Source organism: Alexandromys fortis, unplaced genomic scaffold (assembly GCF_014885135.2).
Source record: "Alexandromys fortis isolate MF-2015 unplaced genomic scaffold, M_Fortis_MF-2015_v1.1 scaffold_9, whole genome shotgun sequence".
NCBI lineage: Eukaryota > Metazoa > Chordata > Mammalia > Rodentia > Cricetidae > Alexandromys > Alexandromys fortis.
Genome location: NW_026067892.1, coordinates 18,769,876 through 18,793,014, shown reverse-complemented (window position 1 = coordinate 18,793,014; position 23,139 = coordinate 18,769,876). Strand labels below are relative to the sequence as shown.

Here is a 23,139-nt window from a genome sequence, read left to right as displayed (position 1 = left end):
TGACACTCTTTTTTTTCGAGACAGGGTTCCTCCATAGCTTTTTGGTCCCTGTCCTGGAACTAGCTTTTGTAGACCAGGCTGGCCTCAAACTCACAGAAATCCTCCTGCCTCTGCCTCCCGAGTGCTGGGATTAAAGGCATGTGCCACCACCGCCCGGCCCTTTCAGCATTTTAAACACCTCACTCTGCCCCCCACCTTCCCAGTCCCCACCTCCCCAGTCCCCATCCCTCAACAGGGCAAGTCTTACCCTTTGGCCTGGACTCCCTGGAGGTCCAGGTGGGCCTGTTTGTCCAGGAAGACCAGGAGGACCCTAGAAAGGAAAGGAAGAACTTTATAGCAGAAGGGGTAGCTGTCACCAGAGGGCTCTATGTGGTTTACAGGGATCAGTCACTTTCTTTCTTTCTTTCTTTTTATTTATTTATTAAAGATTTCTGTCTCTTCCCCACTGCCGCCTCCCCTTTCCCTCCCCCTCCCCCAATCAAGTCCCCCTCCCTCATCAGCCCAAAGAGCAATCAGGGTTCTCTGCCCTGTGGGAAGTCCAAGGACCACCCACCTCCATCCAGGTCTAGTGAGGTGAGCATCCAAACTGCCTAGGCTCCCACAAAGCCAATACGTGCAGTAGGATCAAAAACCCATTGCCAATGTTCTTGAGGTCTCAGTAGTCCTCATTGTCCGCTATGTTTAGCGAGACCCGGTTTTAACCCAGGCTTTTTCAGACCCAGGCCAGCTGGCCTTGGTGAGTTCCCGATAGAACATCCCCATTGTCTCAGTGTGTGGGTGCACCCCTCGCGGTCCTGAGGATCAGTCACTTTCAAATGTAACATTTCCTCAGGTGTGTGTTTGTGTGTGTGTGTGTGTGTGTGTGTGTACTCATGCATGCACAAACAAGCTACAGCACAAATGTGGAGGTCAGGGGACAACCTTGTGGGAGCTGGTTCTCTTTTTTTCCCTGGATGACATTCAGGTCACCAGGTATGTACAGTAAACAGCTTCATGTGCTGAGCTATCTCCCGGGCCCAACGCTTGGCTTTTTATGTGGGTTCTAGGGATCAAACTTGGGTCTTTGTGTTCAAAAGTCCAGCAAGCATATTACCAACTGAGCTATCCTCCCTACTTCTAATGGCCTTTTAAAATAATATATTTTAATGTTCCCATATGAAGTTCATTGGTTCTGGAACCTTGTGGTTTGTACCAGTGTCCAGGGATGAGGTGTCCCTGGAGATAAGAGTTTGTCTGAGACCAGGTCTTGTCGGTGGCTCCAGCTGGGTCAGAATTCGCTACATGGACCAGGCTGGCCCTGAACTTGGGGGTGACGCTCCTGTCTCTGCCTCCTGGGTCCTAGGACTATAGGTGTGAGTCACTTTGTGTGTCATCCTGCTGCATAGTTTCCAAATATTAGAGGAAAAGAGACTCCCGCACTTCTGGAACCTTAGGGACCCTTTCCTTCTCCACCGTGGAGGCTGGAGTTGGTGACAGTTGTCATAACTACAAACGTTTTCCTCGAGCCTGCCGCTGGTTGGCACATGTGCAGAACCCAGCTTGGAATTGCAGGGTTTTTCCAGGCACAGATACTGAAATTGCATAGACAGCTGCTACTCATTTTTCAGAGAGAGAGAGAGAGAGAGAGAGAGAGAGAGAGAGAGAGAGAGAGAGGAAGGGTGAGAGAGAGAGAGAGAGAGAGAGAGAGAGAGAGAGAGAGAGAGAAACTGTGCCCCAGAGATATTGCAAATACCATCCAGAGTTCACATTGTGCCTGTGTGAACCACTGTGTAGACGAGGAGCTGTCACCACCAATAGCCCTGATAGAGGGACACACAGTTCCCTCCCCTGCCCAGGCTTGCTGCACCCTCTGCCTGGCATGACCCAGAAGCTCAGTCCATGCCTTCTGGAGGTCAGAACTCTAGACTGTACTCTCCATGTCCAACCAAGTGCCTGAGGGAAAACCAGGGAGGAGCGCACGCGACTCACCATCAAGGCCAGTGTCCTGATCTCCTGGAAAAAAAAAACACACAATTAGCTGGAGGACAACAGGCTCCAGCTGCCAGCCCTCCTCTGCAATCATGTCCCTCGGAAGACACGGGGCGGAGGAAGACCTCACAGATGGGCTCTTGGGGCTGTGCCACCCCCACACATCCCAAAGGGTTGTCATTTGGATGGGAAACATCCAGATAGGGGTTCTCAAAAGCTCAATGCTGTCCTGGGTGGACTAGACCTGCTTACTGTGGGCTGTGAGCTCTTAACTGAAGGTGAGAAGGACATAGCACCCCTTTTCTTCTTAATTCCTGCAGGGGCTTCCCCTGTTCTTTCTTTTTCTCCCAGAACCCAGAGCAGAGGCTGCCAAAGCACTTCCCTAAAGCTCAGCGGGCAGCTGACCTGTTGGCCCTGACAAAGACTCCTACACCTCCACACGGCTTCACACGCTGCAGCTCCGGAACTGCCTGGTCTCGAGTAAAGACGGGGTGTGGGGGCCGCCAGTCTAGTGGGCTGAAATAGGCTAAAAACCCTTCAGCACATGGGACAGCTCTTCCACTTACTGCCACCATGAGCCAGCCATGAGTGAATGTGCCAAGATGGGGCACCTATTTAAAAGACGGGGGCTCATGAACTTGAAACAGGATGAAACTGCCGGAAAACTGTGTTTCAGAGAGGGAGCGGCAGCTCCTACCAGGTGAAGGGGGTGCCCACGAGCCATGAGCCCCCAGAGCACTGAGGGGTGGCATTTTATGAGAAGAAGGGGACTCCCAATGGCTCTTTGCTTGGCCAGAGCCAAGTTTGACCAGCTGGACTAAGACATCCACTAGGACTTGGAGATTGCCAGCCTCTAGAGTGGAGCCCACTCACCTGAAGCGCCTCGTTGATGTTTCCATTGTAATCCACCATCTCTCCCTTCCCAGGTTCACCCTTGGAGCCCTAGAAGGCAGAGGAGAGCTCAGTCAGAGCCTGGGACAGGAGGGGTCTGAGAGCCTGCAGCCTATGGTGGCGGTCCCTGTAGCTGCCTGGACACGGGGTGGCACAGAGCATCCAGGGCTGTTTACCAAGGTGCTCAAGGCCTTGTGGAAGAAACGAGCAGTGTGTGCTTGAGCTTAAAGTACACAGGCCCAGAGATGGATGAGTCTAGCCAGCATGGTTAAACAGACTCCCCTCCTAGGGACAGCGCATGGTTCCCTTCCCACCTCTCCACAAGCTCAGGGTCAAGTCCCTTCATGCTACAACTCCAAGTAGGCGAACATACCTTGGGGCCAGCTGGTCCCTGCACCCCAGCTGCTCCTGGCTGCCCCTGTGGCAGACAAATGAGTGAGATGGTTGATAGGCTGAATGTGCGAGCATTGATGTCCTCAAGTGAGCTACACTTCAGGGGTCACGGAGGGACCAGGCAGACCATTCATCTTGGCTCAAGCCAACAGGACAAACCTCCCTGTATGCTTCAGTGCAGGCTCTGCCCCCTTCCAGAAACATCCCTAACATTGCCCGCACTTTCTTCCTCTGAGTTTGAGTTCCTCGGGGTTCTACTCCTTTTGCACTTAATGTTATTCCTTCTTTTCTGTCCTGTGTTGTTAGAGATTCTCCTCTGTCCCTTTGGCCACCTCTCCCCAGTTCCCTAAACCAGTCACAACCTTGGCGTCTGGTTTCTAGCCCTCTGCTTCCTCTGACTTCCATTCTGCATTGGTTGCAGGGGCTCATTTTCTGGTGCCCAGTGATGGTCTCAATGAGCCCATGCGATCCTTTTAGGGACCACTCTCCCTGGGACAGAGAGGACCACAGGGCGAAACACGGAGTCCAGGGATGCCACAGCTACAGGGATACTGATGTCCTAGGGTGGGCCAGGGGCTGGGGGCTGTTCCTAATGGAAATAGGACCAAGTGACATGGAATAGATGGAACAGGGGTGTCAAGTGAAGGGCAAATCACACATCTAGTTTTCCTGTGACCTTTGAAGGCAAAACACAAAGTCAAAGACAAAGAGAACTTGAATGCTTTGTCAACTCAGCTCAGATGACGCTGCCACTGGCCCTCTGAGGAACTGTCCTCTGTGTCCCTCTCCCCTCAGCATTTTGGTTATCATGGGCCTGTGAAAGAGGCAGGGAGAGCCGGAGAGGAAGGAGTTCTCCATCTAGATCTGTGGCTTGAGAAGCTACTATAAGCCAGGGTTCAGACTTGTTCCCCAGCCGAAGTGTCCCATTCTCCAAGGCAGGCTTTTGCACACCCATTGTCTCAGCGGATGCTTCTCTGAGGTTCCAGTCTCGAGATGGAATCAGGAACCATTGCTGGCTAGCCCAGGGTCAGCACTGGGGTCAAGTCAGACTAGGGATGGTTGGTTTCCTGAGTTGTGTTTGAACACCCCTAACCATCCTCATCATGTTGTTCCTGACTGTGGGGGACTCTACCTTGTCTCCTTGCTGTCCTGGGGGTCCAGCCTGGCCATCCACACCAGCTTCTCCCTAGGAAGCAGAGAAAGAAGGTGAGGACACACTGGGCAGCCAGGTCAGATACTGGAGAGCCAGAGGTCTGCTGGAAAGACACATTGTACCAGGTCCTGCCTGCCTGGGCAACAGAAGGGGACACAGAGGCCTTGGGAATCAGGGTAGAGATCCCCGTGAGTTCAGGATGGGCTGTGTCAGGAGAGACATGAAGGCAGAGGCCACTCTAGTACTTCTTTTAGTGGCCCTGGAAAGTGGACCAGAGTTTGGGGACACAGCTTTCTAACTCTCCTCCCTTATATCAAGAGATATAGACACGGAGTACAGGAATCTGCAAGTTCCCATTGAGACCCAAACTGTGACAACCTCATGACCTATGACCCCAGGTCAGAGAGCATGGGGTGGTGGTGCCACCTCTGGCAAAGTCACAGCTTATGCTGAGTTAGGCTGGAACTGTTTCTCTAGGATGCTGGGAAGGCAGCAACCACACGGCTTAACACCTTGCCCTCCTGGTTCTAGCTACCTGCTCCTCTTTGGGGCTCCACATCTCTATTGACATAGATGCATAGATGCCAAAGACTCACCTTTGGCCCAGGGGGCCCAGGGAGCCCTGGGGGGCCAGGCTCCCCCCTGCCTCCTCCAATGGCATTGCCTGCATCACCTTTTTCTCCCTGGGGAGAGAGAGTGAGATTGAGAGTGAGAGATGGAGAGAGAGAGAGAGAGAGAGAGAGAGAGAGAGAGAGAGAGAGAGAGAGAGAGAGAGATATTGAGTGAGATTGAGAACAGCTTCTTCAGGATGTCTGGGGAGGCAGTGCCCTACTGTCTTAGAGCACTGCTCCCCTAGCCCTTCTCGTTTTGTTTTCAAGACAGGTTTCTCTGTGTAGCTCTGGCTGTTCTGGAACTTGCTCTGTAGACCAGGCTGGCCTCGCACTCACAGAGATGCACCCGCCTCTGCCTCCCTTGTGGCTCCCCTGGCTCTTGTCTATCAGCCCCTGCTTGGTCTCTGCTTCCTGTTGGAACCTCCATCCTGACTTATTCTTTCCTAATGCTCTTCAGACGGGCAATGGTTGACACCCCTGCTCTGTTCCCATGTGAGCCTGGCTCTTAGAATTCTCAGGATGGAGCAGAAACCCTGGGCACAGCACACAGCTGAGTCCCCCTCTCCTGGGAACCCCTGGAAGGGAGAGGAGAGGAGAGCAGCTTGGAAAGTCAGAGCTTGGGAATTCTCCCTTGTATCCACTTTGCTGTTGCCTTTATGTCTGCCCCCCTTGTCCCCTCCCCTCTCCCCCCCACACTGGCCCCTGTCTTTTCTGTCTACCTTCTCCTGCTTCTAGACAGAACCCATAGGCCAGAATGTCCTTTTTGAGAAGTTTGTGTCATGGACTAAATTGAGTTCCAGCAAAGTTTGGTGTTGAAGTCCTAACTTCTAGTACTTCAGAAAATGACCTGTTTTGGAAATTGGGTAACTGAGGATCAATTAAGATCAAATATGAAGGTGATCACGCTGTAGGAGATAGGACCCCATTTTCCCATGACATCATAGGATGGGGAAGTCTGCAGACAGACAGACAGACACAGACACACAGCTGATTCGTGAAAATGGAAGTAGACGAGGTGAGGCATCTGCAAGCTGAGGGGTCATGAAAACTGTCCTAAATCACTAGAGAGCAAAAGGCTTCAGAATGTACTCCCCCGCCCCACCTGCCCTTGGACTCCTGCCTTTAGGGCTGAGAGGACGGAAGTTCTGCTGTTGATTCACTTGGTCTGTGGATCGTTGATTCAGGAGTCCCTGCTTCAGCTCTGTTCAGTGTTAAAGAACTCAGCTATCTGTCCCCATGGCACAAATTGCTGAGCCCTGTAGGGCTACTAGGAATCCAAGCCTCATTTTGTAGGTGGAGCCAGTCTGCCCCTGAGACAGGTGACTTCGGACGGCTCCTTACTGAGCTAATGGCAGAGCCAGTCTCTTCCAGATCTCGCATGGCCCGCCTCTTAGGGTACCGTCTTCACTTTGCCGCCACAGCGTCTGTATGATCCAGCATGGTGCTGTAACAAAGCACGGTGCCTGGGTGGCTGAAATAGCCGAGGGCTAATCTCTTATCATGCCCAACTGCCATCTGGTCCCTGTGCAAGGGAGAAGGGACAGGCTCTCCTGGCTCGTAGATGGCTGTCTTCAGTCTGTTCTCACTTGGCAAAGAGGAAGACTATCCTCTTCTGATAAGTCCACCAGGGCCATCAGGTTAGGGTCCCACCCTTGTGACCTCACTTAACCTTTATTATCCCCTAAAAGCCCTATCTTCTAGTACAGACACCTTGGGGCTCTGGGCTTCAGCATATGAATTTGGGGGGGCATAATTCACTCCAGAGCAGTGCCCATTGGAAAGGTCACCCCACCCCCAACAACCAGTGGGGAGTTGATTCAGGTTGGCATTAGAATTCTTGTCTCCACAGTGCAGAGTGTGGTAATGCCATTTCTGTATACAAGAACATGATCTGGGGGACTCTGGGGCCACAGTCCTCATGATCTTCCAGTTGGAGCCAGCAAAGATGATGCCCTGAGTCTGTAGGTGTCATCTCCCTGCAGCTTGCCCTTGGGTACAGGCTGCCTGGTAACAGGGTATGGAGGCAGGAAAGGAGGTAGAGAGCCAGGCAGGACGACTGGGAGTAGGGAAAAGGAAGACCTGACTAGCTCCCCACTGCCCAGCCTTGTCTGGGCTGCCCCTGGGGTGGGTTTTTGCCTGGCACTCCCAATAGCTAGAGCAAAAGATACATGTCCTATCTACAGAAAAGCCTGGCAACAAGATGACGAGGTACGGTCCTTGTCCCCTGGCCTTTTGCTGGTAGCCAAGGACTTCTGGAAGGGTTTGTGTCCCCAGGTTGGCTGGTCCATGGCACACCCCTTTCTTCCACATCATGTCTACCCAGCACAGTAGCTACAGGGTGGAGCCCCTGGGGCCGGTGTCCCCTGAGGCATTCTGTCCTACCCTCTGTGCCGTCTTTCCCAGCACATCTGGGGCACTAGCTTCCTTGCATCTCTCTCGGTGATAAGAGAAAGCCATTGATAAAAGGTCATGGTGGTGAGGGAAGGATGGGGTGGAATCAGAGACCAGGGTTTCCAGACAACTATTCCCAGGTACCCTGTAAACGAGAGGTGTTCAGATAAATATATGGGGACTGCATACTGTATTGGCTTTTCAGGATTTCCCAGAGCACATTGAGCACCCCCCCACACACACACCCCAGGCCTCCTGCATGCCAGATAAGCACACATCCACTATCCCTAGCCCTCTTTTATCCTTCCCTTGACCAAAAGTCTTGCCAAGTTGAGTGTGCTCGGTTTGAGTTTGGGACCTTCCTGCCTCAGCATCCCATGGAGGCAAGATTCTAGGCCTGTGCACCTGGCCTGACTCCACGGAAGACTTTTTAACACAGTGATTTTCAAGTTCGTTGGACATTTTTGTCATGCTACATCTGCTGTTGTTCCAGATAAGATGAGACACCAGGTTAAGTGCAGTGGACAGTATATCACGGCCTCCCCACCCTCCCCCTTCCCCCATGCATGCAGGGAAAGCCCTGCCTGCATGCATAGCTGCCACGCATGCATAGCTGCCACGCATGCAGGCACGGCTAGGGAAGAGGAGATTCCTTGCAGTCTGCTCACATATACCCGGGCTGGGCCTTAGGGGGCCAGAAGCAAATTGGTGGTCCCTGCGAGCCTCACCCCACAGTCAATCTCATTTTTCTACGCCCTGCAGGATTCCCTTTTCATCAGTACCTTGGCTCCTGGAGTCCCAGGCTCGCCCTGTGTGGAAACAAAGAAGACTCAGTGAAGAGAGAGAGTCAAAGGGGGAACAAGGGCTCTCTGCTTGGAGGGAGGGGCACTTCCTCTGCTCAGGGGAAACTCCAGGATAAAAGCCTTCTGGGAGGCTGCTTCCGGGGGTCTCATTTTCCCCTAGATCAGTGGTTCTCAACCTTCCTAATGCTTCATCCCTTTAATGCAGTTCATCACATTGTGATGACCCCCAACCATAAAGTTATTTTTGTTGCTACTTCACAACTGTAATTTTGCTACTGTTATGAATCATAATGTTTATCTCTGTTTCCTGATGATCTTAGGTGACCCCTGTGAAAGGGCCAAGGGGTTATGATCCACAGGTTGAGAATTGCCCAAGAACACACACTCAATAAGACAAAACAGCAGTCAGCTAAAGAATCTTCACATCAAACAGAGGACTCATCTCTAAAATATATAAAAAACTCAAAAAACTAGACAACAAAATACCAAATAATTCAACTGAAAAATGGAGTACAGATCTAAATAGAGAATTCTCAACAGAAAAATCTCAAATGGCCAAAAGACACTTAAGAAAACACTCAACATCCTTAGCTATCAGGGGAATGCAAATCAAAATAACTTTGAGATACCATCTTACACTAGTCAGAATGGCTAAGATCAAAAACACGGATACAGAATGAAGGAATATTCCTCCATTGCTGGTGGGAGTGCAAACTTGTACAGTCACTTTGAAAATCAGTATGGCGGTTTCTCAGAAAATTGGAATTAATCTACCTCAAGACCCAGCAATACCACTTTTGGACATATACCCAAAGTATGCACACTCATACCACAAGGACATTTGATCAACTATGTTCATAGCAGCATTGTTTGTAATAGCTAGAACCTGGAAATAATCTAGATGCCCCTCAACCAAAGAATGGGTAAAGAAAATGTGGTACTTTACACAATGGAGTACTACACAGTGGTAAAAAACGACATCTTGAAATTTGTAGGTAAACAGAAGGAACTAGAAAAAAAAATCATCCTGAGTGAGGTAACCTAGATCAAGAAAGACAAACACGGTATATCCTCAGTCACAAGTGGATATTAGACGTAAAGCAAAGGATAACCAGCCTATAGTCCATGACCCCAGAGAGGCTAGGTAACAAGGAGAACCCTAAGAGAGACATACATGGATCCCCTTGGTAAGGGGAAATAGACAAGAACTCCTGAGAAAATTGTGGGTGTCTGTGGAGGGGGGAAAGGAGGGCAGAAGGGGAGGGGAAGAGGAGAAGGGAAGAGGGAGGGGAACATGAGGGAATGGGATGGCTGAGATGGGGGAAGGACAGAGAGGGAGAGCAAGGAAAGAGATATTTTCATTGAGGGAGTCATTATGGGTCTAGCAAGAAACCTGGAAATTCCCAGGAATCAACAAGGATGACCCCAGCTAAGACCCTAAGCAATAGTGGAGAGGATACCTGAACTGGCTTTTCCCTTGTCAACACAGAAACTTCATCTGTCAAGTGATGGAAGCAGATGCAGAGATCCACAGTTAGCACTGGGCTGAGCTCCCAGAGTCCAAAGAGAGGGAGGAGTGATAATATGAGCAAAGGAGTCAAGACCATGATGGGGACACCCACAGAAACAAGTGGCCCGAAGTAATGGTAGCTCACTGACTCCAGACTGAGTGAGGGAACTTGCATAGGATCAAACTAGGCCCTCTGAATGTGGGGGACCGTTGTGTGGCTGGGGCAGTCTGTAGGGCCACTGGCAGTGGGACCAGGATTTATCCCTCGTGCTTGAACTGGCTTTTTGAAGCATCTTCGGAGAGACTCCTTGCTCAGCCTAGATATAGGGGGGAAGGCCTTGATCCTGCCTCAAAGTGAGTGCTAGACTTTGTTGACTCCCCATAGGAAGCCTTATCCTCTCTGAAGAATAGATGGGGATGGGGGTGGGTGGAAAGTGGGGGAGTAGGAGTGGGGTAGGGAGAGGGAACTGGGGTTGGTATGTAAAATGAGAAAAGATTGTTTTAAAAATAAACAAAAAAAAAAAAAAAAAGAAAAAGAGAGAGAGAACTGCCACCCTAGAAGGATGGGCAGGTTAGGAGCATCCCAGGAGGAAGGGTGGTAGTGGTGACCCCTGATGAGCAGAGCTGCTGCAAAGATCAAGATTGGGTACCATTGGGCACCCTCATGGTACCCACTGGCTTAGTAAAGGGTTACAGGGAAAAGATGTTGGCTCTTCTCTTGTAGGCTTTGGAAGCCGGTGGAAGCTGGTTCTGAGTTTGGGAAAGATCTGGCTTCTCTCAGTGGCAGGCTAAGGAGGCCCTGAATGGAGGCTGGAGACCTGGCTGAAACCTCTGTTCTCCCCTGGGTCCCACTGCCATGCCGCTGAGCCCCTGTGCCCCAGCTCTGTGGTCTCATGATACTCTGCCCCTAATACATACAGCAACAGTGTCTACCAACCTTCATCCCAGCCACGGCGATCCCAGGAGCCCCCTGGTAGAGAAAAAAAAAAAAGGCATGAGGTTCTCTGAATTCAGAGGCAGCTAGCCAAGCAGCTCCGCCTGGCCTTCTAGCCTGCGCATTTCTGCTGACTGACAACCAGCAATGCCCGAATGTGGGAGAATGTGACATACTGAGCTTGGCGCCCCAAGAGCACACTTGAGGATGGGAATATGGGCTGTCCATCTGCCGAACTACCGGGACTTCACTGGAATGTACAGTGGGGACAGAGAAGCTTGGGCTAGGTCCCTGTGGCCAAAGGGTGGAGACTACCAGGCAACTCCATAGGAAGGCACTGGGTTCGCCAAAGTAGAGTACACCCTTCTGTATAAGTGGGGCTACTGCTACTCACAGCTCTCAAGACCTCGGCCCTCAAGAACCGGGAGCAACCCCACTCCTTCCTTTGTGTGTTGTGTATGTGTGTATGCACGTGTGTTTGTAGGGATATAGCCCCATGTAAACACATGTGGAGGCCAGCGGTTAATGCCAGGTTCTTCCTCTACTGCTCTCTACCGTAGTTTTTGAGACAGGCTCTCTCACTGAACCTGGCGCCCACTGGTTGTCTAGACTGGTTGGTCAGCAAGCGCACAGGATCCCCGTTCCCTCTTCCCAGTGCGTTATAGGCATGCACCACTCCATTTATGTGCAGTTGTACAGGCTGGTCCTGAACTCCTGATCCTCCTATCTCCACCTCCAAAGTGCTGGATCACGTGTGTGTACCACCACACCTGGTTTGCGAAATTCATTTTCATATTTCCCCAAGACCACATACTTTGAGGTGACAATGTTGTTTAAAGTTCCATTTAGAAAAGCCCAAGAGGGATTGGAGAGATGGCTCAGAGGTTTAGTGCACTGGCTGCTCTTCCAGAGGTCCTGAGTTCTATTCCCAGCAACCACATGGTGGCTCACAACCATCTGTAATGAGATCTGGCGCCCCCTTCTGGCCTGCAGACAGAACACTGTGTACATCATCATCATGCCCAAGAGGAGGACGTTGGGATTCTTGTTTTCTTTGGACTCAGGACCATACTAGAACTGATAGCTGAGGAGGGTTTTTATGATCCAGAAAGCCCAGGAGGCAACAAGAGCCACATCATGTTAGCCTCACTCATGTTAAAAAAGACAGATATACAAAGGGGCGTGGTTGAGGGAGGGCTGACCCCATTTTCCCAACAGATTGTGAGAAGGAAGGGATCCAAGAAGGAACTAAGGTTCCCAGAGTTTTGGAGAGGAATATACACAGAGAGGGATGGGTACCTTTGCTCCATGCTTGCCGGGCATTCCTGGCATGCCTCGTTCTCCCTGGAAAGAGAAACCATGAGAAAAGGATCAGATTCAGCATTATGGCTGCTGAGCCCGGTACTCTGAAGTCTGTGTCCATCCTTGTTTCCTGATGAAAGTAAACCACTGTGGTCGTAAAGGTGTCATCCCTCCCATGGCCTCATGACTCTCTGCTGCTTCCGCAGTTCAAAGTCATATTTAGGACTCTGTGAGACCCTTTACTGTCCTCATGCCGCCCCAGTTCTGGGTCCTCACATTGTATCCCAACCCCTAACACAGGACTGAACCCGGAGCTTCATGTACGCTAGGGAATCGTTTTACTGTTAAACTCTATCCCTGTGAGATGTCTTTACCTTTAATTTTGAGACACGGCCTCACTAAGCTGTGCAGGCTGGCCTTGAGTTCACTCTGTCACCCAGGCAGGATTGTTCTACAGAAACCCCCAACTTTTATGTCCAAACACCTCAGGGCGCCAGAGGGGTCCACACGGGCAAGTCTGCTCTGTGGCCAGCAGAGGGTGCAGGAGGACCTTCTCTGAACTTTGCCATCTTGGCCACAGTGGTCTTAAAGACTTCTCAGGGTCCTCGGTGGCACTCATCTCTAGAGGACCAGGTCCCCTGATAAGATTCCAATGGACTCCACCCCTCTGACTTAGCCAGGAGGAGTCCCTCCCTAGTCCTGTGGTTCTCAACCTGTGGGTGGCAACACACTTTGGGGGTTGCCTATCAGATCTTTACATTGTGATTCATAACAGTAACAAAATTACAGTTACAAAGTAGCAACAAAGTAACTTTATGGCTGGGGGGTCACCACAACATGAGGAACTGTATTAGAGGGTCGTAGCATTAGGAAGGTTGAAAACCACTGTCCTAGATAGAGTCCCTTTGTGTGTGCAGGGATGTTGGAGGGCTGTCACCTTGGGAAGGCCTGGCTGCTCAGAAGCTCCTATTTGGTTTACTCCCGAGCTTTCTGCAAGGTCTCTAAGATCCTTCCCACCTCCAGTGTGTGATGCTGGTCTAGGTGTCAGCATGACTGTTTTTCTCTCTGAGTTTACACTTCTGTTTTGCACAGTGAGATCAAAGTGGATCTATCCCCCCCCCCCCCCCGCTCTGCCTCCAGCCCCACCCTGGCTGCTTGCATGGTTCTGGGGAGGGAGATCAGTTAGAGCTGGGGAGGAGAGGTCTGGTCCACGGTTCCAGAAAAAGGAGTCTTAGTTTGGATAAAAGTCCAGAAGGGGATCTTGGTGGGGTTCCTCTGTCCCCTCCTGTGCCTCCAAGATGGCCAATGATGCTTCTACTGGGGAGAAACAGTCTGCAGCTGGAGGGCAGCTGAGAAGCCACGCACATGGGCTAACCCAGATTGTCCTTAGCTCAGCTGGCTTGACCCTGCGAAGGCAAGCCTGTGCACACAAAAGAACCAGCCATCCTTACTTCCTTCTCAGGAACGGTCCTCTGTAGGGTGGCTGAGCTCCCTCTTCCTCACCCCCAGCCCCCCCTTGGTTGATCTTGGTCTCAGGGCCTCAGGACTTCCCTCCCTCCTGCCCTTTTTGCAGGGCAGGAAGCAGGGGCGCCTGGCTGACCCCACACCCGGGGCTCTCTTCAGGCATTAGCTTCGCTGCTCAGCTCCAGCCTAGGGGCTTGCCCTGTCTGACCTCTGGATAGGCCAGAGAGCATTGCTTCCTGGCTGGGGGCGAGGCACCCTTCGGGATCCAAGATGCTGCTCCGGAGAGGGAAGGGGGGGGGGGCTGGCGTGGCCATGGCTGAAGGACAGTGACACACTTTGAAGCCATGGCATGCCTTTGTGAGATTTAGGGCCTCCTTTTCTATTGCCCTCTTGAGTTTTTTCAGTTCCAAAGGCACAGGTGAAACTGTGCTCGGCTTGGCTCCGCTGGCTCAGTGCCGTGCTTGGCTTTGTGGCTTGGGTCTCACAGCTGTCCAAGCCTATGGTTTTGATTGCTCTCTGCCTCACTTTTCCAGTAGGGATCCCAGAGGCTCCCTGGTGGTGGTGGGCCTCTCCATCCTGTAGCTGGGCAAGTGGGTGCTCCAAGTGCTCCAAAGGGTCTTGGCTCCACTGCCCAGCATGCGACGACTGTGACTCCCAGGCAGCCAGTCACCCTTGGAGGACGCTGGCTCTTTAACAGGGTGCCAAAAAAACAATGGGTGGAAGCTGCACGTGGAAAGGGGGGAAACTGCAGTCATGTGGTTCTAGAGACATATGGTTAGGGCCACACTAAGTGATCTTTTTTTTTTAAAGATTTATTTATTTATCATATATACAACATTCTGCCTCCATGTATGCCCACATGCCAGAGGAGGGTGCCAGATCTCAGTACAGATGGCTGTGAGCCACCATGTGGTTGCTGGGAATTGAACTCAGGACCTCTAGAAGAGCAGTCAGTGCTCTTAACCTCTGAGCCATCTCTCCAGCCCCCCACACTAAGTGATCTTGAAGGCCTGTCCCAGCTCCTAGGAGGCCCCTCACGTGTCCCCACCCCCAGAATCAACAGGTTCTGTGTCCTTTGAAGTTTCTAGGAGGGAGGACCCATCCTCTCCAGAGATGACAGGATGGCACAAGCTTGACCAACGGGTGTGGCCTCCTAATTGATGATTTACTGTTTGTTGAACAAGCTGCACAGGGACTTGGCAAGAAGTCTGTCTGGAATAGGGGTGAGGCTTCAATGTCAGCTCCGCAGCCAAGCAAAGTGCCGGCAGGCAAGGGAGATGAATGGCTTTCCCTAACTCGGGGCCAGGGCTCTCTTACAAGGGGCCAGTGACATGGCATCTTTGTTCTCTGCAGGGGATGGGAGATTGTCTGGCGAGTGGACTGGGAAAGCTGGGGAGCCCCTGGGTTGAAAAAGCTGGAGAGATGAGGGTAGGAGACCCAACACTTTTCTGAGAAAAGGGTGACTGAGTTCCAACGTCCCCAGCTTCCCTGCCCAGAAGCAAGGACCCAAGAAACCATGGAAATCCCAGGTCCTCCGGTAATTAGGGCTGGCAGGGAGTGATCCAGGGAATTCCTGGGTCGGGTGCCCCACTGAAGGCTTGGGGCTTTGGAAGGATGGCTGGCTTGTAATCGCAATTTGAGATCGGTTGGTTGTGTAGTCAGTTCTAATTAATCTGTGGACTTTGGAGGGCAAAGCAGAGCCCAGAGGTCATGGAGTGGGGGCTGGGGCTGTCCTGTCCCCTTGAGGCCCATGTCTCCCTGTTCTTATCTGCACCCATTTCAAGAGTCTGGATGTCCTCACTGGGACTTCCCAACGTTGACAGAAAATGCTCTATTCCCTCTGCTGTCTGGAAATGCCACAGGGAGCTTGGGTCACTTGGACCCTCTGTGAGCCAGAGGGCCACAGGGATCACTCAGGAGTAGTGGACGTTTGATAAGAGCTGGTTTAGAAGCAAGCACCAGCTCAGCTATCTAGGGTCACTCGACTGGTCAGAGCACACTCTCAGTTCATCTAAACGAGGTACCCATGTGCCTACACCTTCTGTCCTGCAAGATCTGAACCCAGCCAAGCTCTTGGTCTCCACAAAGAGGAGTTCTCAGCTGCCACCTCATGTCCTTCCTGGGAAGATGAGGGAGAAAGCCTTTCAGAACACTAGTTTCCTTTGGAGACTCTAACACGGGGGTAGCAAAGTCATTCAGAGTAGTAAGGCTTTGGATTTAGACAGATCAGGTGTTACCACCTCGCAACTGTAGGCTAGAGGGAGGCAGACTCTGTGATCCATGTTTTGCTAGAGATTATCAAAAAATCCGACTTTCAGAGGTGGATTTAACAGAGACAGTACAATGGTGCACAGGGGCTGGAGATGAGGCTCAGTTGGTAGAATGCTTGCCTAGTATGCACAAAACCCTAGGCTCAATCTCCAGCACCACATATGCCGGGTGTGGGGCAGCAGAGCTATAAAACCCTAGCACTCGGGAAGTCAGAAGGATCAGGTGTTCAAAGTCATCCTCAGCTACCTAATGAGTTTAAGGTTAGCTCAACGAGGGGGCGGGGCAATAAAGTGATGCCTGTGGAGTGCCTGGCACCCTGCCTGGCATGGGGGAGGGGTTCAGAGAGTATTCCTGACAACGCTGGTCATCACCCCACAGAACTATCTCCTTTAGAATGTGTGTCCAGCTACGGTGCTCTACAAAGACCCATGCGGAGAGTCTGGGGTGCACCACGGGATGAGCTCCCATCAGGTTTGTAGGCTTGTGCCCCACACTAGTCTGAACGAGAGCTGAGGTTGTGATGTGTGATGTTCGAAACACGCTTTGTATCCTGCAGCGGAGTTAAGATGGATGCTCGCCATCAACTTGGGCCAAACAGGTACCGCATGGGTGCACAACAATATACGCAATGTCTAGGCAGGAGGGTGGCCCTAGGCAGGTACAGGCTGCACAAGGGTGCCAGTCACCCTGGGTTTTGATCTCAAAGAGCTAGTAGTGACGTAATCCTTGCTGTCCTGGCTGAGTGGACACAGACCAGGTCCAGCCGGTAGAGCGATGGAGTTAGTGCCTTATCCTTATACTTCACAGGCTGAGAAATTAAACTCCACCTTGTGTGCCAAGGCTTGGAGGCAGAGCAAGCAGAGCTCACGAGGCAGGTCTGTCTGCTATACCAAGGGCTCCCCTTCTCCCATAGAGACCTCGATGGGACGGGTGCGTATCTTTCTCAGCTCTATGTCACCATAACTGGTGGCCACGGCTCCCTTGGACGGAGGGGGAACATCTTCCTGACATCCATGTTCACTCCTCTCCCAAATTAATTTTTCTTTCTCGCACCTTAACGAAGCACAGAGTGGGAGGAAAGAAAGAGAAGACTGATGGGTAAAGGGGGGGGGGCGGGCATCATTCAGCCTTCCTCTCCTAGAGGATCCACAGGTGCTTTCAGACAGGGTGGAGAGACCGCGCTTCTGATTCCAGCATGTTCGCCAACCGTGAAACTTTAGGCAAAGTATTACCACCTGGGGGATAATGGCCTCTCAGCCGTGGCTCTGGTGAGGTTGGAGTGAGACAGATACCATTGCACTTTGGCTGAACTAAGACGCAGAGGATGGCCGCACTTGACCAAGTGTGAGTGACAATCGTTCCGTGTCAGGACTGAGAGGGAAGCAGGTGTCTGTTTGGGCACGAGGGCTGCTGGGGTCAGGACACCACAGTCCCAGTGTGTCTGTCTCCTCAAAGGGGAGCCCTCTGCTAGGGGACCAGGAGGCACAAAGGAGTTGGCGATAGGATGAGGGCACCAGAAGAGGGAGAATGGCAGGGGTGTGGGGTGCTGAGGTTACCTGGGAGGTCGCTAGGAGGGGGTGAAGGTTCAGAAAGGTAGAGGTGGCAGTTACGGCCTTGACTGTTAGAAATTGTGAAAAGAGACTTCTATGGAGGAGCAGAGAGGCGTGGTCCAGCAAAGAGAGACGCCATAAGGAACTCAGCATGAGAGGCTGGGCTGAGGGGGCTCTGACTGCCCTAGATACAACTGGGGAACAAGGTGCCAAGAGGCTATGGCTCACAAAGCTCTGAAGGCCTCCAGGAAGCCATGGCTTCCCTGAGCAAGAAGGGACTGTAACCTCAACCACTGCAGACGCACCTGTTACCAGTCCAGGCCAGTGGTTCCAGGCCTCTGGCTCTCTCCCTGGCACCTGGCATGAGGAAGTATCTCGGATGCAGCTAGAACTGTTTTATTTTTTTTTTTTTTTTTTTTTTTTTCCTGGAGGGTCACCATAGGACTTGTTCACGTCTAATCCCAGGAAAGCAGCATAGTCCCGTTCTGTCAGGCTAGAGTTCTCTGCCGGAGCCAGCGTCCTCTTCCCCAGGAGCTGCCCCTCCCTCAACGGAACTGCGCCATTTCTCTGCAGATGCAGGGATGCCTGGATTGACTGACCCCTGCTACCATCTGCCCTCATGGAGGATGGACATGGCTCCAGGTCCCCCAGTATTGGGACACCCTAGCCCGCAGCTGGCCCTCTCCAGCCTCAAGACTGTTTTCCCACATTCTGTTTTGGAGGGATTATGCTTGTTTGTGGCGGAGGTAGACACTGCTAGTCACAACAGTCCCAGACAAGGGCATCACTGTGACCCCGGGGCCCCCTCTGACAGGCCTCCACCCTTTCACAGCTTGGAAGACCTGACCTGACTGCTAATGGGAAAACCGAGCCGTGCTGCGCCAGGAGGCAGTAAATTTTGTGAGTCTGAGTGAGTGGATGGAGGCAACCGTGGGGGCTGTAATTTCCACTTCCTGACACAATGCAAGCCTCTCAGTTTATGCAGAACTAATTAAAGATCTCTGGTGTCTCACCGCTTCCCCCACCAGGCACCCATAAAACACCACAGCTAATGGCAGCCTCCAGAACCGGAGTGGGGCGTGTACTCCTAGCTGAGTGAGTCTCCTTTCCAAGATTCCTTCCCCAACCCATACCTTTCCTTCCCACTGCATTTTCCCCCTTCTGGAAGGTTCTGGAGCTTCCCAGCCAATGACTGGGAATCCTTGTTGCATCTGGTACCATGAGAAGGACCAAGACCTGATTTGAATTCTTTGACTTCTCCTAGCTGAGACTCGGGTGAGCCTCAGTTTCCCCATGCGCTAGGTGGGAGCAAATTAAAGCAGTTCCCAAGGAGTATAGGATTGGGAACAGTACAGGCTGCCTTGCAGGACAATGCTTGTCCTACTGCTGGCATTCGTAAGTCCTGGCTGTCATCTAAAGTATTATACTCTTACAGTTTATTGTAGTAACTGCTTCCGGGCCCTGGCTCAAATGGTTTCCTTTACTAAAATACCATTTCCTTTTTGATCTGCTAAGGGATCACAGAGGTCCGTGGCAAACAGTCAGAGAGCTTTCCTGCCCCTTCAATCCATCTGTCAGAAGTAGGTCTCTTCCTATGCTGCTACAGGTAACGTAGCTGTGTGACCCATTTGAGTAGAAGGTCCTTAGGAAGTGTGGTATAAGATGATGCTTGAGAGGGTGCTCATGCATTGAACCTTCCCACCTTGGAGGCTGCTCTAAGCCTACCACCTTGCTGTGGGGAAGCCTATTCAGCTTGATGAAAGGCACCTGGAGAGCAGACGCCACCAGCCAGTACCATCCACAGCTATGATACTTTACCCTCCTAGCTATCATATGGTAACCCCAGTGAACCCAGGTGGAACTGTAGAACCCCAGGTCACCAATCCACAGAAACATAAGAAATAATCATGATTTTAAGTTAGTCTATTTGGGATACTTTGTTACACAGCACTAGCTAGCTGATATACCCACTCATGTGGTTGAGCACTTGACTGCTTTAACTCTTCCCACTTGGACTCTATCTTTCCACCATGCTTTCAGAGTGCTTTGTAGGAGTAGCACTTAACCGTTAGCTTCTGGTAGGGCAATCTGGGTGGGAATGCTTGTCCATCTGGTCTGAGAACTGCTCTCAAGCAGGGCTGGGTCTGTTTACACCCTCTTCTAGGCTCAGCATGGAGCTTGTGTTAGAGGGACCCAGTATTCTGGATCACCCAGTCCAGATACCAGACATGGCCAGCCAGGCCAATAAGAGAGACACTCCCTTACTTGAGGTTGGGTTGGACCACCAGCCCACCAAGGCCCTGTCCCATCGGTTCTGAGTATTCAGACAATCTTATAAACAAGGAGACACATATGGCTAGCACAGGTGTGAGCAGATGCTCTTACCCACCCAGCCCTGGCTGTGTGCACCCCTGTAATGAGGCCCCTTTTGGGTTCCCCACAGAAGAGGTAGTGTTCTCCCTCCCCCTCTTGCTTACCTTGCGGCCATGGTAGCCCTGGATCCCTGGATCTCCCTGGGGAAGAAAAAAAAAAGCCAAATGTTTTTTCATACCAGACCAGCTGGTGCTCTCTGCTACACAAGGTCTCCTTCTGCCTCCCCATGACCCCCCTGGGAGGTCCTTCAGACCTATCTATTCCTGGAGCAACAGCCACCAGAGCCCCTCGAAGGTCCCCAGATACGGTTCTGATGGCTGAAAGGTGCTGCAAGGGGTCAGCTGTTGGGACACCGGACATCCCGTTTTGGTTCTCTCAATGAATCTCTTTCCCAGCCCCTTCCAGCTCCCTGCATCCATGTTTGCAACGCGGTGGCCACCCTCGTTGCTTTATGCCCTCTGGTCCCCAGGGTTTCTGACTTCAAAGTGCAATTGCCTTTGCCATCGTGGGCTGCCAGGCAACATTTCACAAGGGATCAGATCACTTTGGAGGTTTTTCCATATTGGACAGTTTTGGGGACACTATGACCATGTCATGACATCTGTCTGCCTTGTGTTTTCAACTAGAACACAAACTCCCAGGCAGACAAGATTGTGCTTTCTTCTTCTTCTTCTTTTTTTTTTTATTCTTTAGAAAACAAAAACAACCTTTTTTATTTTATTTTTTTTAAGACACAGTCTCCTGTAGCCCAGGCTGGCCTCTAACTTGCTATGTAGCCACACAGAACCCTCTGGTCCTCCCTGCCTCTGCTTTCTGGCTGCGGACAGAAGCATCACACTTTGGTTATGAAGCACTGGGGATTCAAACCCAGGGCCTCATGCATTCTAGGCAAACCCTCAACCACTAAACTACACCTCCAACCCCGGAGTGTACCTTCTATGCCAACCATAGAGCTTGCTTAGCCAGCTTGAACCCAAGAAAGGTGTTACATATTAGGATCAAAACAGTCCAAGAAGAGGAGGAGATGTTTTAGAAATAGACCATGTTTAATCCATCATTCAGCTCCAGTCCCTCTCAGCTGGCACCCCCTACAGGGAATGCCTTCCCTAGAGCACTCATTATCACTCAGGGGAGCACTCACCTTTGCTCCAGGAGGCCCAGGTAAACCCTGTAGAAATAAGGAGAAGGTGAGTGGATAAGGTTAGTCATGTTCACAGTGGAGGCAGAGGCAGAGAACCCCAGATAGCTCCAGGCCAGAGCAGAGAGCCCCAGATAGCTCCAGGCTGGAAGCAGAGAACCCCAGATAGCTCCAGGCCGGAGCAGAGAGCCCCCGATAGCTCCAGGCTGGAGTAGAGAAGCCCAGATAGCTCCAGGATGTCCTGGAGAGTAACTGACACCTAGGGAGGGCACATGGGGACAACAGGCTAGCATCTCCGACTGGAGCCATGTGGGCACTGTGGGCAACTGTGCTTAGCTCGCCCACTGGAAAGTAGGTCAGTGGCCTGGGGCTAAATTGGCAGTGTGGCTTAGTAAAGATCCTTCAGTCACGTACCTCCTAATTTAGGCCCCTTGCTGGAAAGCTGACCTTGCCCAGCAAAGCCCTGATCTTGCCCTTGGCCCTGAACCCCTGAAGAAGAGCCTGTTGGACCCCGTCTGCCACAGCAGCCGGCCATGGTGAGTTGGTGTGGGTACAGGGTCCTGTGGGTACTGAAGGAGAGATCAGGGGTGACTGGGTTCTGTGGTCTTGGGTGGAGGTCTGGGCAGTAAACATGGGCCAGAGAAAACCATGAAGTCTAGGTCTAGTCTGTTTCAACTGGTATAAAACACACTCAGGGTTTATTCCTCTATAAATGATCTAAGAAAAAGCAAACAAGCAAAATAATACATCCTGTTGTCATATAGAGAACAAGAGCCTAGTACTGGGTCGGAGGGTGGTAGTTGGCAAAGCCGTGAATTTGGGGTACTTTGGAAGCTTAGTCTGGCTCAATTTTCTAAATTCATTTCCTTTCAGTTTTTCTGTTTTCCCCCTTGACAGATGGATGGAGGTGTGACTAACCCCGGCCCCTGCCGAAATCCTGGGGTAAAACTGTGTAAGTATGCCTTTTGGGGACCAAGCTAAGCACAGGCTGTCATTACAGCACAGCCCTCCTAGCCCAATGGGAGCCAGAGCTGTTGTCCAGGTCACAGGGATGGTCCACAAAGTCTCAAGATGGCTAAATGTTAGAGCAGCTGAAGGGCCTGGGCACGAACTTGAATGGTTTTGGTGTCACCTCTTTCAAGCGACTTGGAAGACTTTATCGGCATTCTACACACATATGTCTGCTATACTGCGGCTGTGGAGGACATGGTCTTGGCCAGAGTTTGAAAATGAGTGAGCTGGAGGTGGATTTGCCACTTGACGGGGATGTCCATGGCACCCTTCCCCAGCAGGCCCATGGACACAGGGCCCCACTGACTGGGAAGCTCGCCTGGAAGGCGGTCCAGCAGCATGGATCCTGCATTTACCTTGGAAGACATAGACATCAGAGGCGACGCCCAGTACCTGTCCAGAATCCACTGCCCTGACTGTGGTTTTCTTAAACTGGGGCTGGGGACAGATGGAAAAGGCCCTTCAGACTTCCCCCAGTTACTCTGCAGTGATGTAACGTAGTACTTATTAGAGCGACCCACAGGGACCACAACTGACATGGCCCTGCAGCTGTGCTGGTAGAGCTGGGAGGGCAAACAGGCGAGCAGAGTCATAGACATGGATGGTTTCTCACAGAGGCCACCCATGTTCAGGTCCCTGACAAAATGTTTCTGTCATTCTGGTCACTATTCAAGGTTTAGAGGCTTCTGGAGACTTCTAGGGAGCAGAAAAGAGGGATACTTACAGGTGGCCCTATAGGCCCTGGCAGTCCTGGGTGTCCCAGAGGGCCACTTGGTCCTGGGGGGCCTGGTGGCCCTGGAGGGCCTTGGATGCCAGCCTGGCCTTGTTCCCCCTGAAGTCAGAGAAAACATGGATTAGCGAGAGGGTCTCAGAGCAGCGGTCAGGCCCCGCCCCCACCATGTGCCATGCAGCTGCTGAGGCCTCTGTGGACCCTGCTAGGAACGCAGTGGGGGGCAGTGGGTGCAGTGGGTGGATGGTGAGGGTAACAGTGGCAGTGATGGTGACTGCATGCAGGGGCTAATGGCAGCAAGGAGTGCTCCAAGACATCGGGTTGCTGAGCTGTGGGGGCTTTTAGCGGTCTTCAAGGCAGAGGACTTGGCAGTAGTGGCAGAAACAGAGAGTGAGAGATGGCCGCTGGCCTGAATCCAGGCCCTGCTCCTGGCCTGGCCCAGTGCCTGGGCTGAGCCCAGGTGGTCTGCAGCCTGCCTCTACCGCTCTCTTAATGTATCAAGTTTATCATCAGCCTTGGCCTCCCAGCGACAGGATGGGAGCATGGAGGTCCTTGTTCCCCATCTTAGCATATGCTGGTTTTGACTATCTGTTCCAGAGGATCAAATGAGACCCTAGGTCAGAGGCCACGGGGTTTTATCTGGCTC

At 51.9% G+C, this 23,139-nt stretch overlaps 1 protein-coding gene across 1 annotated transcript in view; it reads right to left on the bottom strand.

Moving 5' to 3' along the window:
• Col13a1 (collagen type XIII alpha 1 chain) overlaps nucleotides 1-23,139 on the bottom strand; it is a 137,090-nt gene that overhangs the window by 26,082 nt on the left and 87,869 nt on the right. Inside the window, exons 18-29 of the mRNA XM_050142889.1 lie at nucleotides 22,488-22,595; nucleotides 20,756-20,782; nucleotides 19,719-19,754; nucleotides 11,954-11,998; nucleotides 10,658-10,690; nucleotides 8,190-8,216; nucleotides 5,002-5,088; nucleotides 4,385-4,438; nucleotides 3,233-3,277; nucleotides 2,842-2,910; nucleotides 1,969-1,992; nucleotides 248-310 (exon numbers count right to left, since the gene is read on the bottom strand). Of these exons, the coding sequence (XP_049998846.1) occupies nucleotides 248-310; nucleotides 1,969-1,992; nucleotides 2,842-2,910; nucleotides 3,233-3,277; nucleotides 4,385-4,438; nucleotides 5,002-5,088; nucleotides 8,190-8,216; nucleotides 10,658-10,690; nucleotides 11,954-11,998; nucleotides 19,719-19,754; nucleotides 20,756-20,782; nucleotides 22,488-22,595 (618 nt within the window). The remainder of the gene's footprint in view (nucleotides 1-247; nucleotides 311-1,968; nucleotides 1,993-2,841; nucleotides 2,911-3,232; nucleotides 3,278-4,384; nucleotides 4,439-5,001; nucleotides 5,089-8,189; nucleotides 8,217-10,657; nucleotides 10,691-11,953; nucleotides 11,999-19,718; nucleotides 19,755-20,755; nucleotides 20,783-22,487; nucleotides 22,596-23,139) is intronic.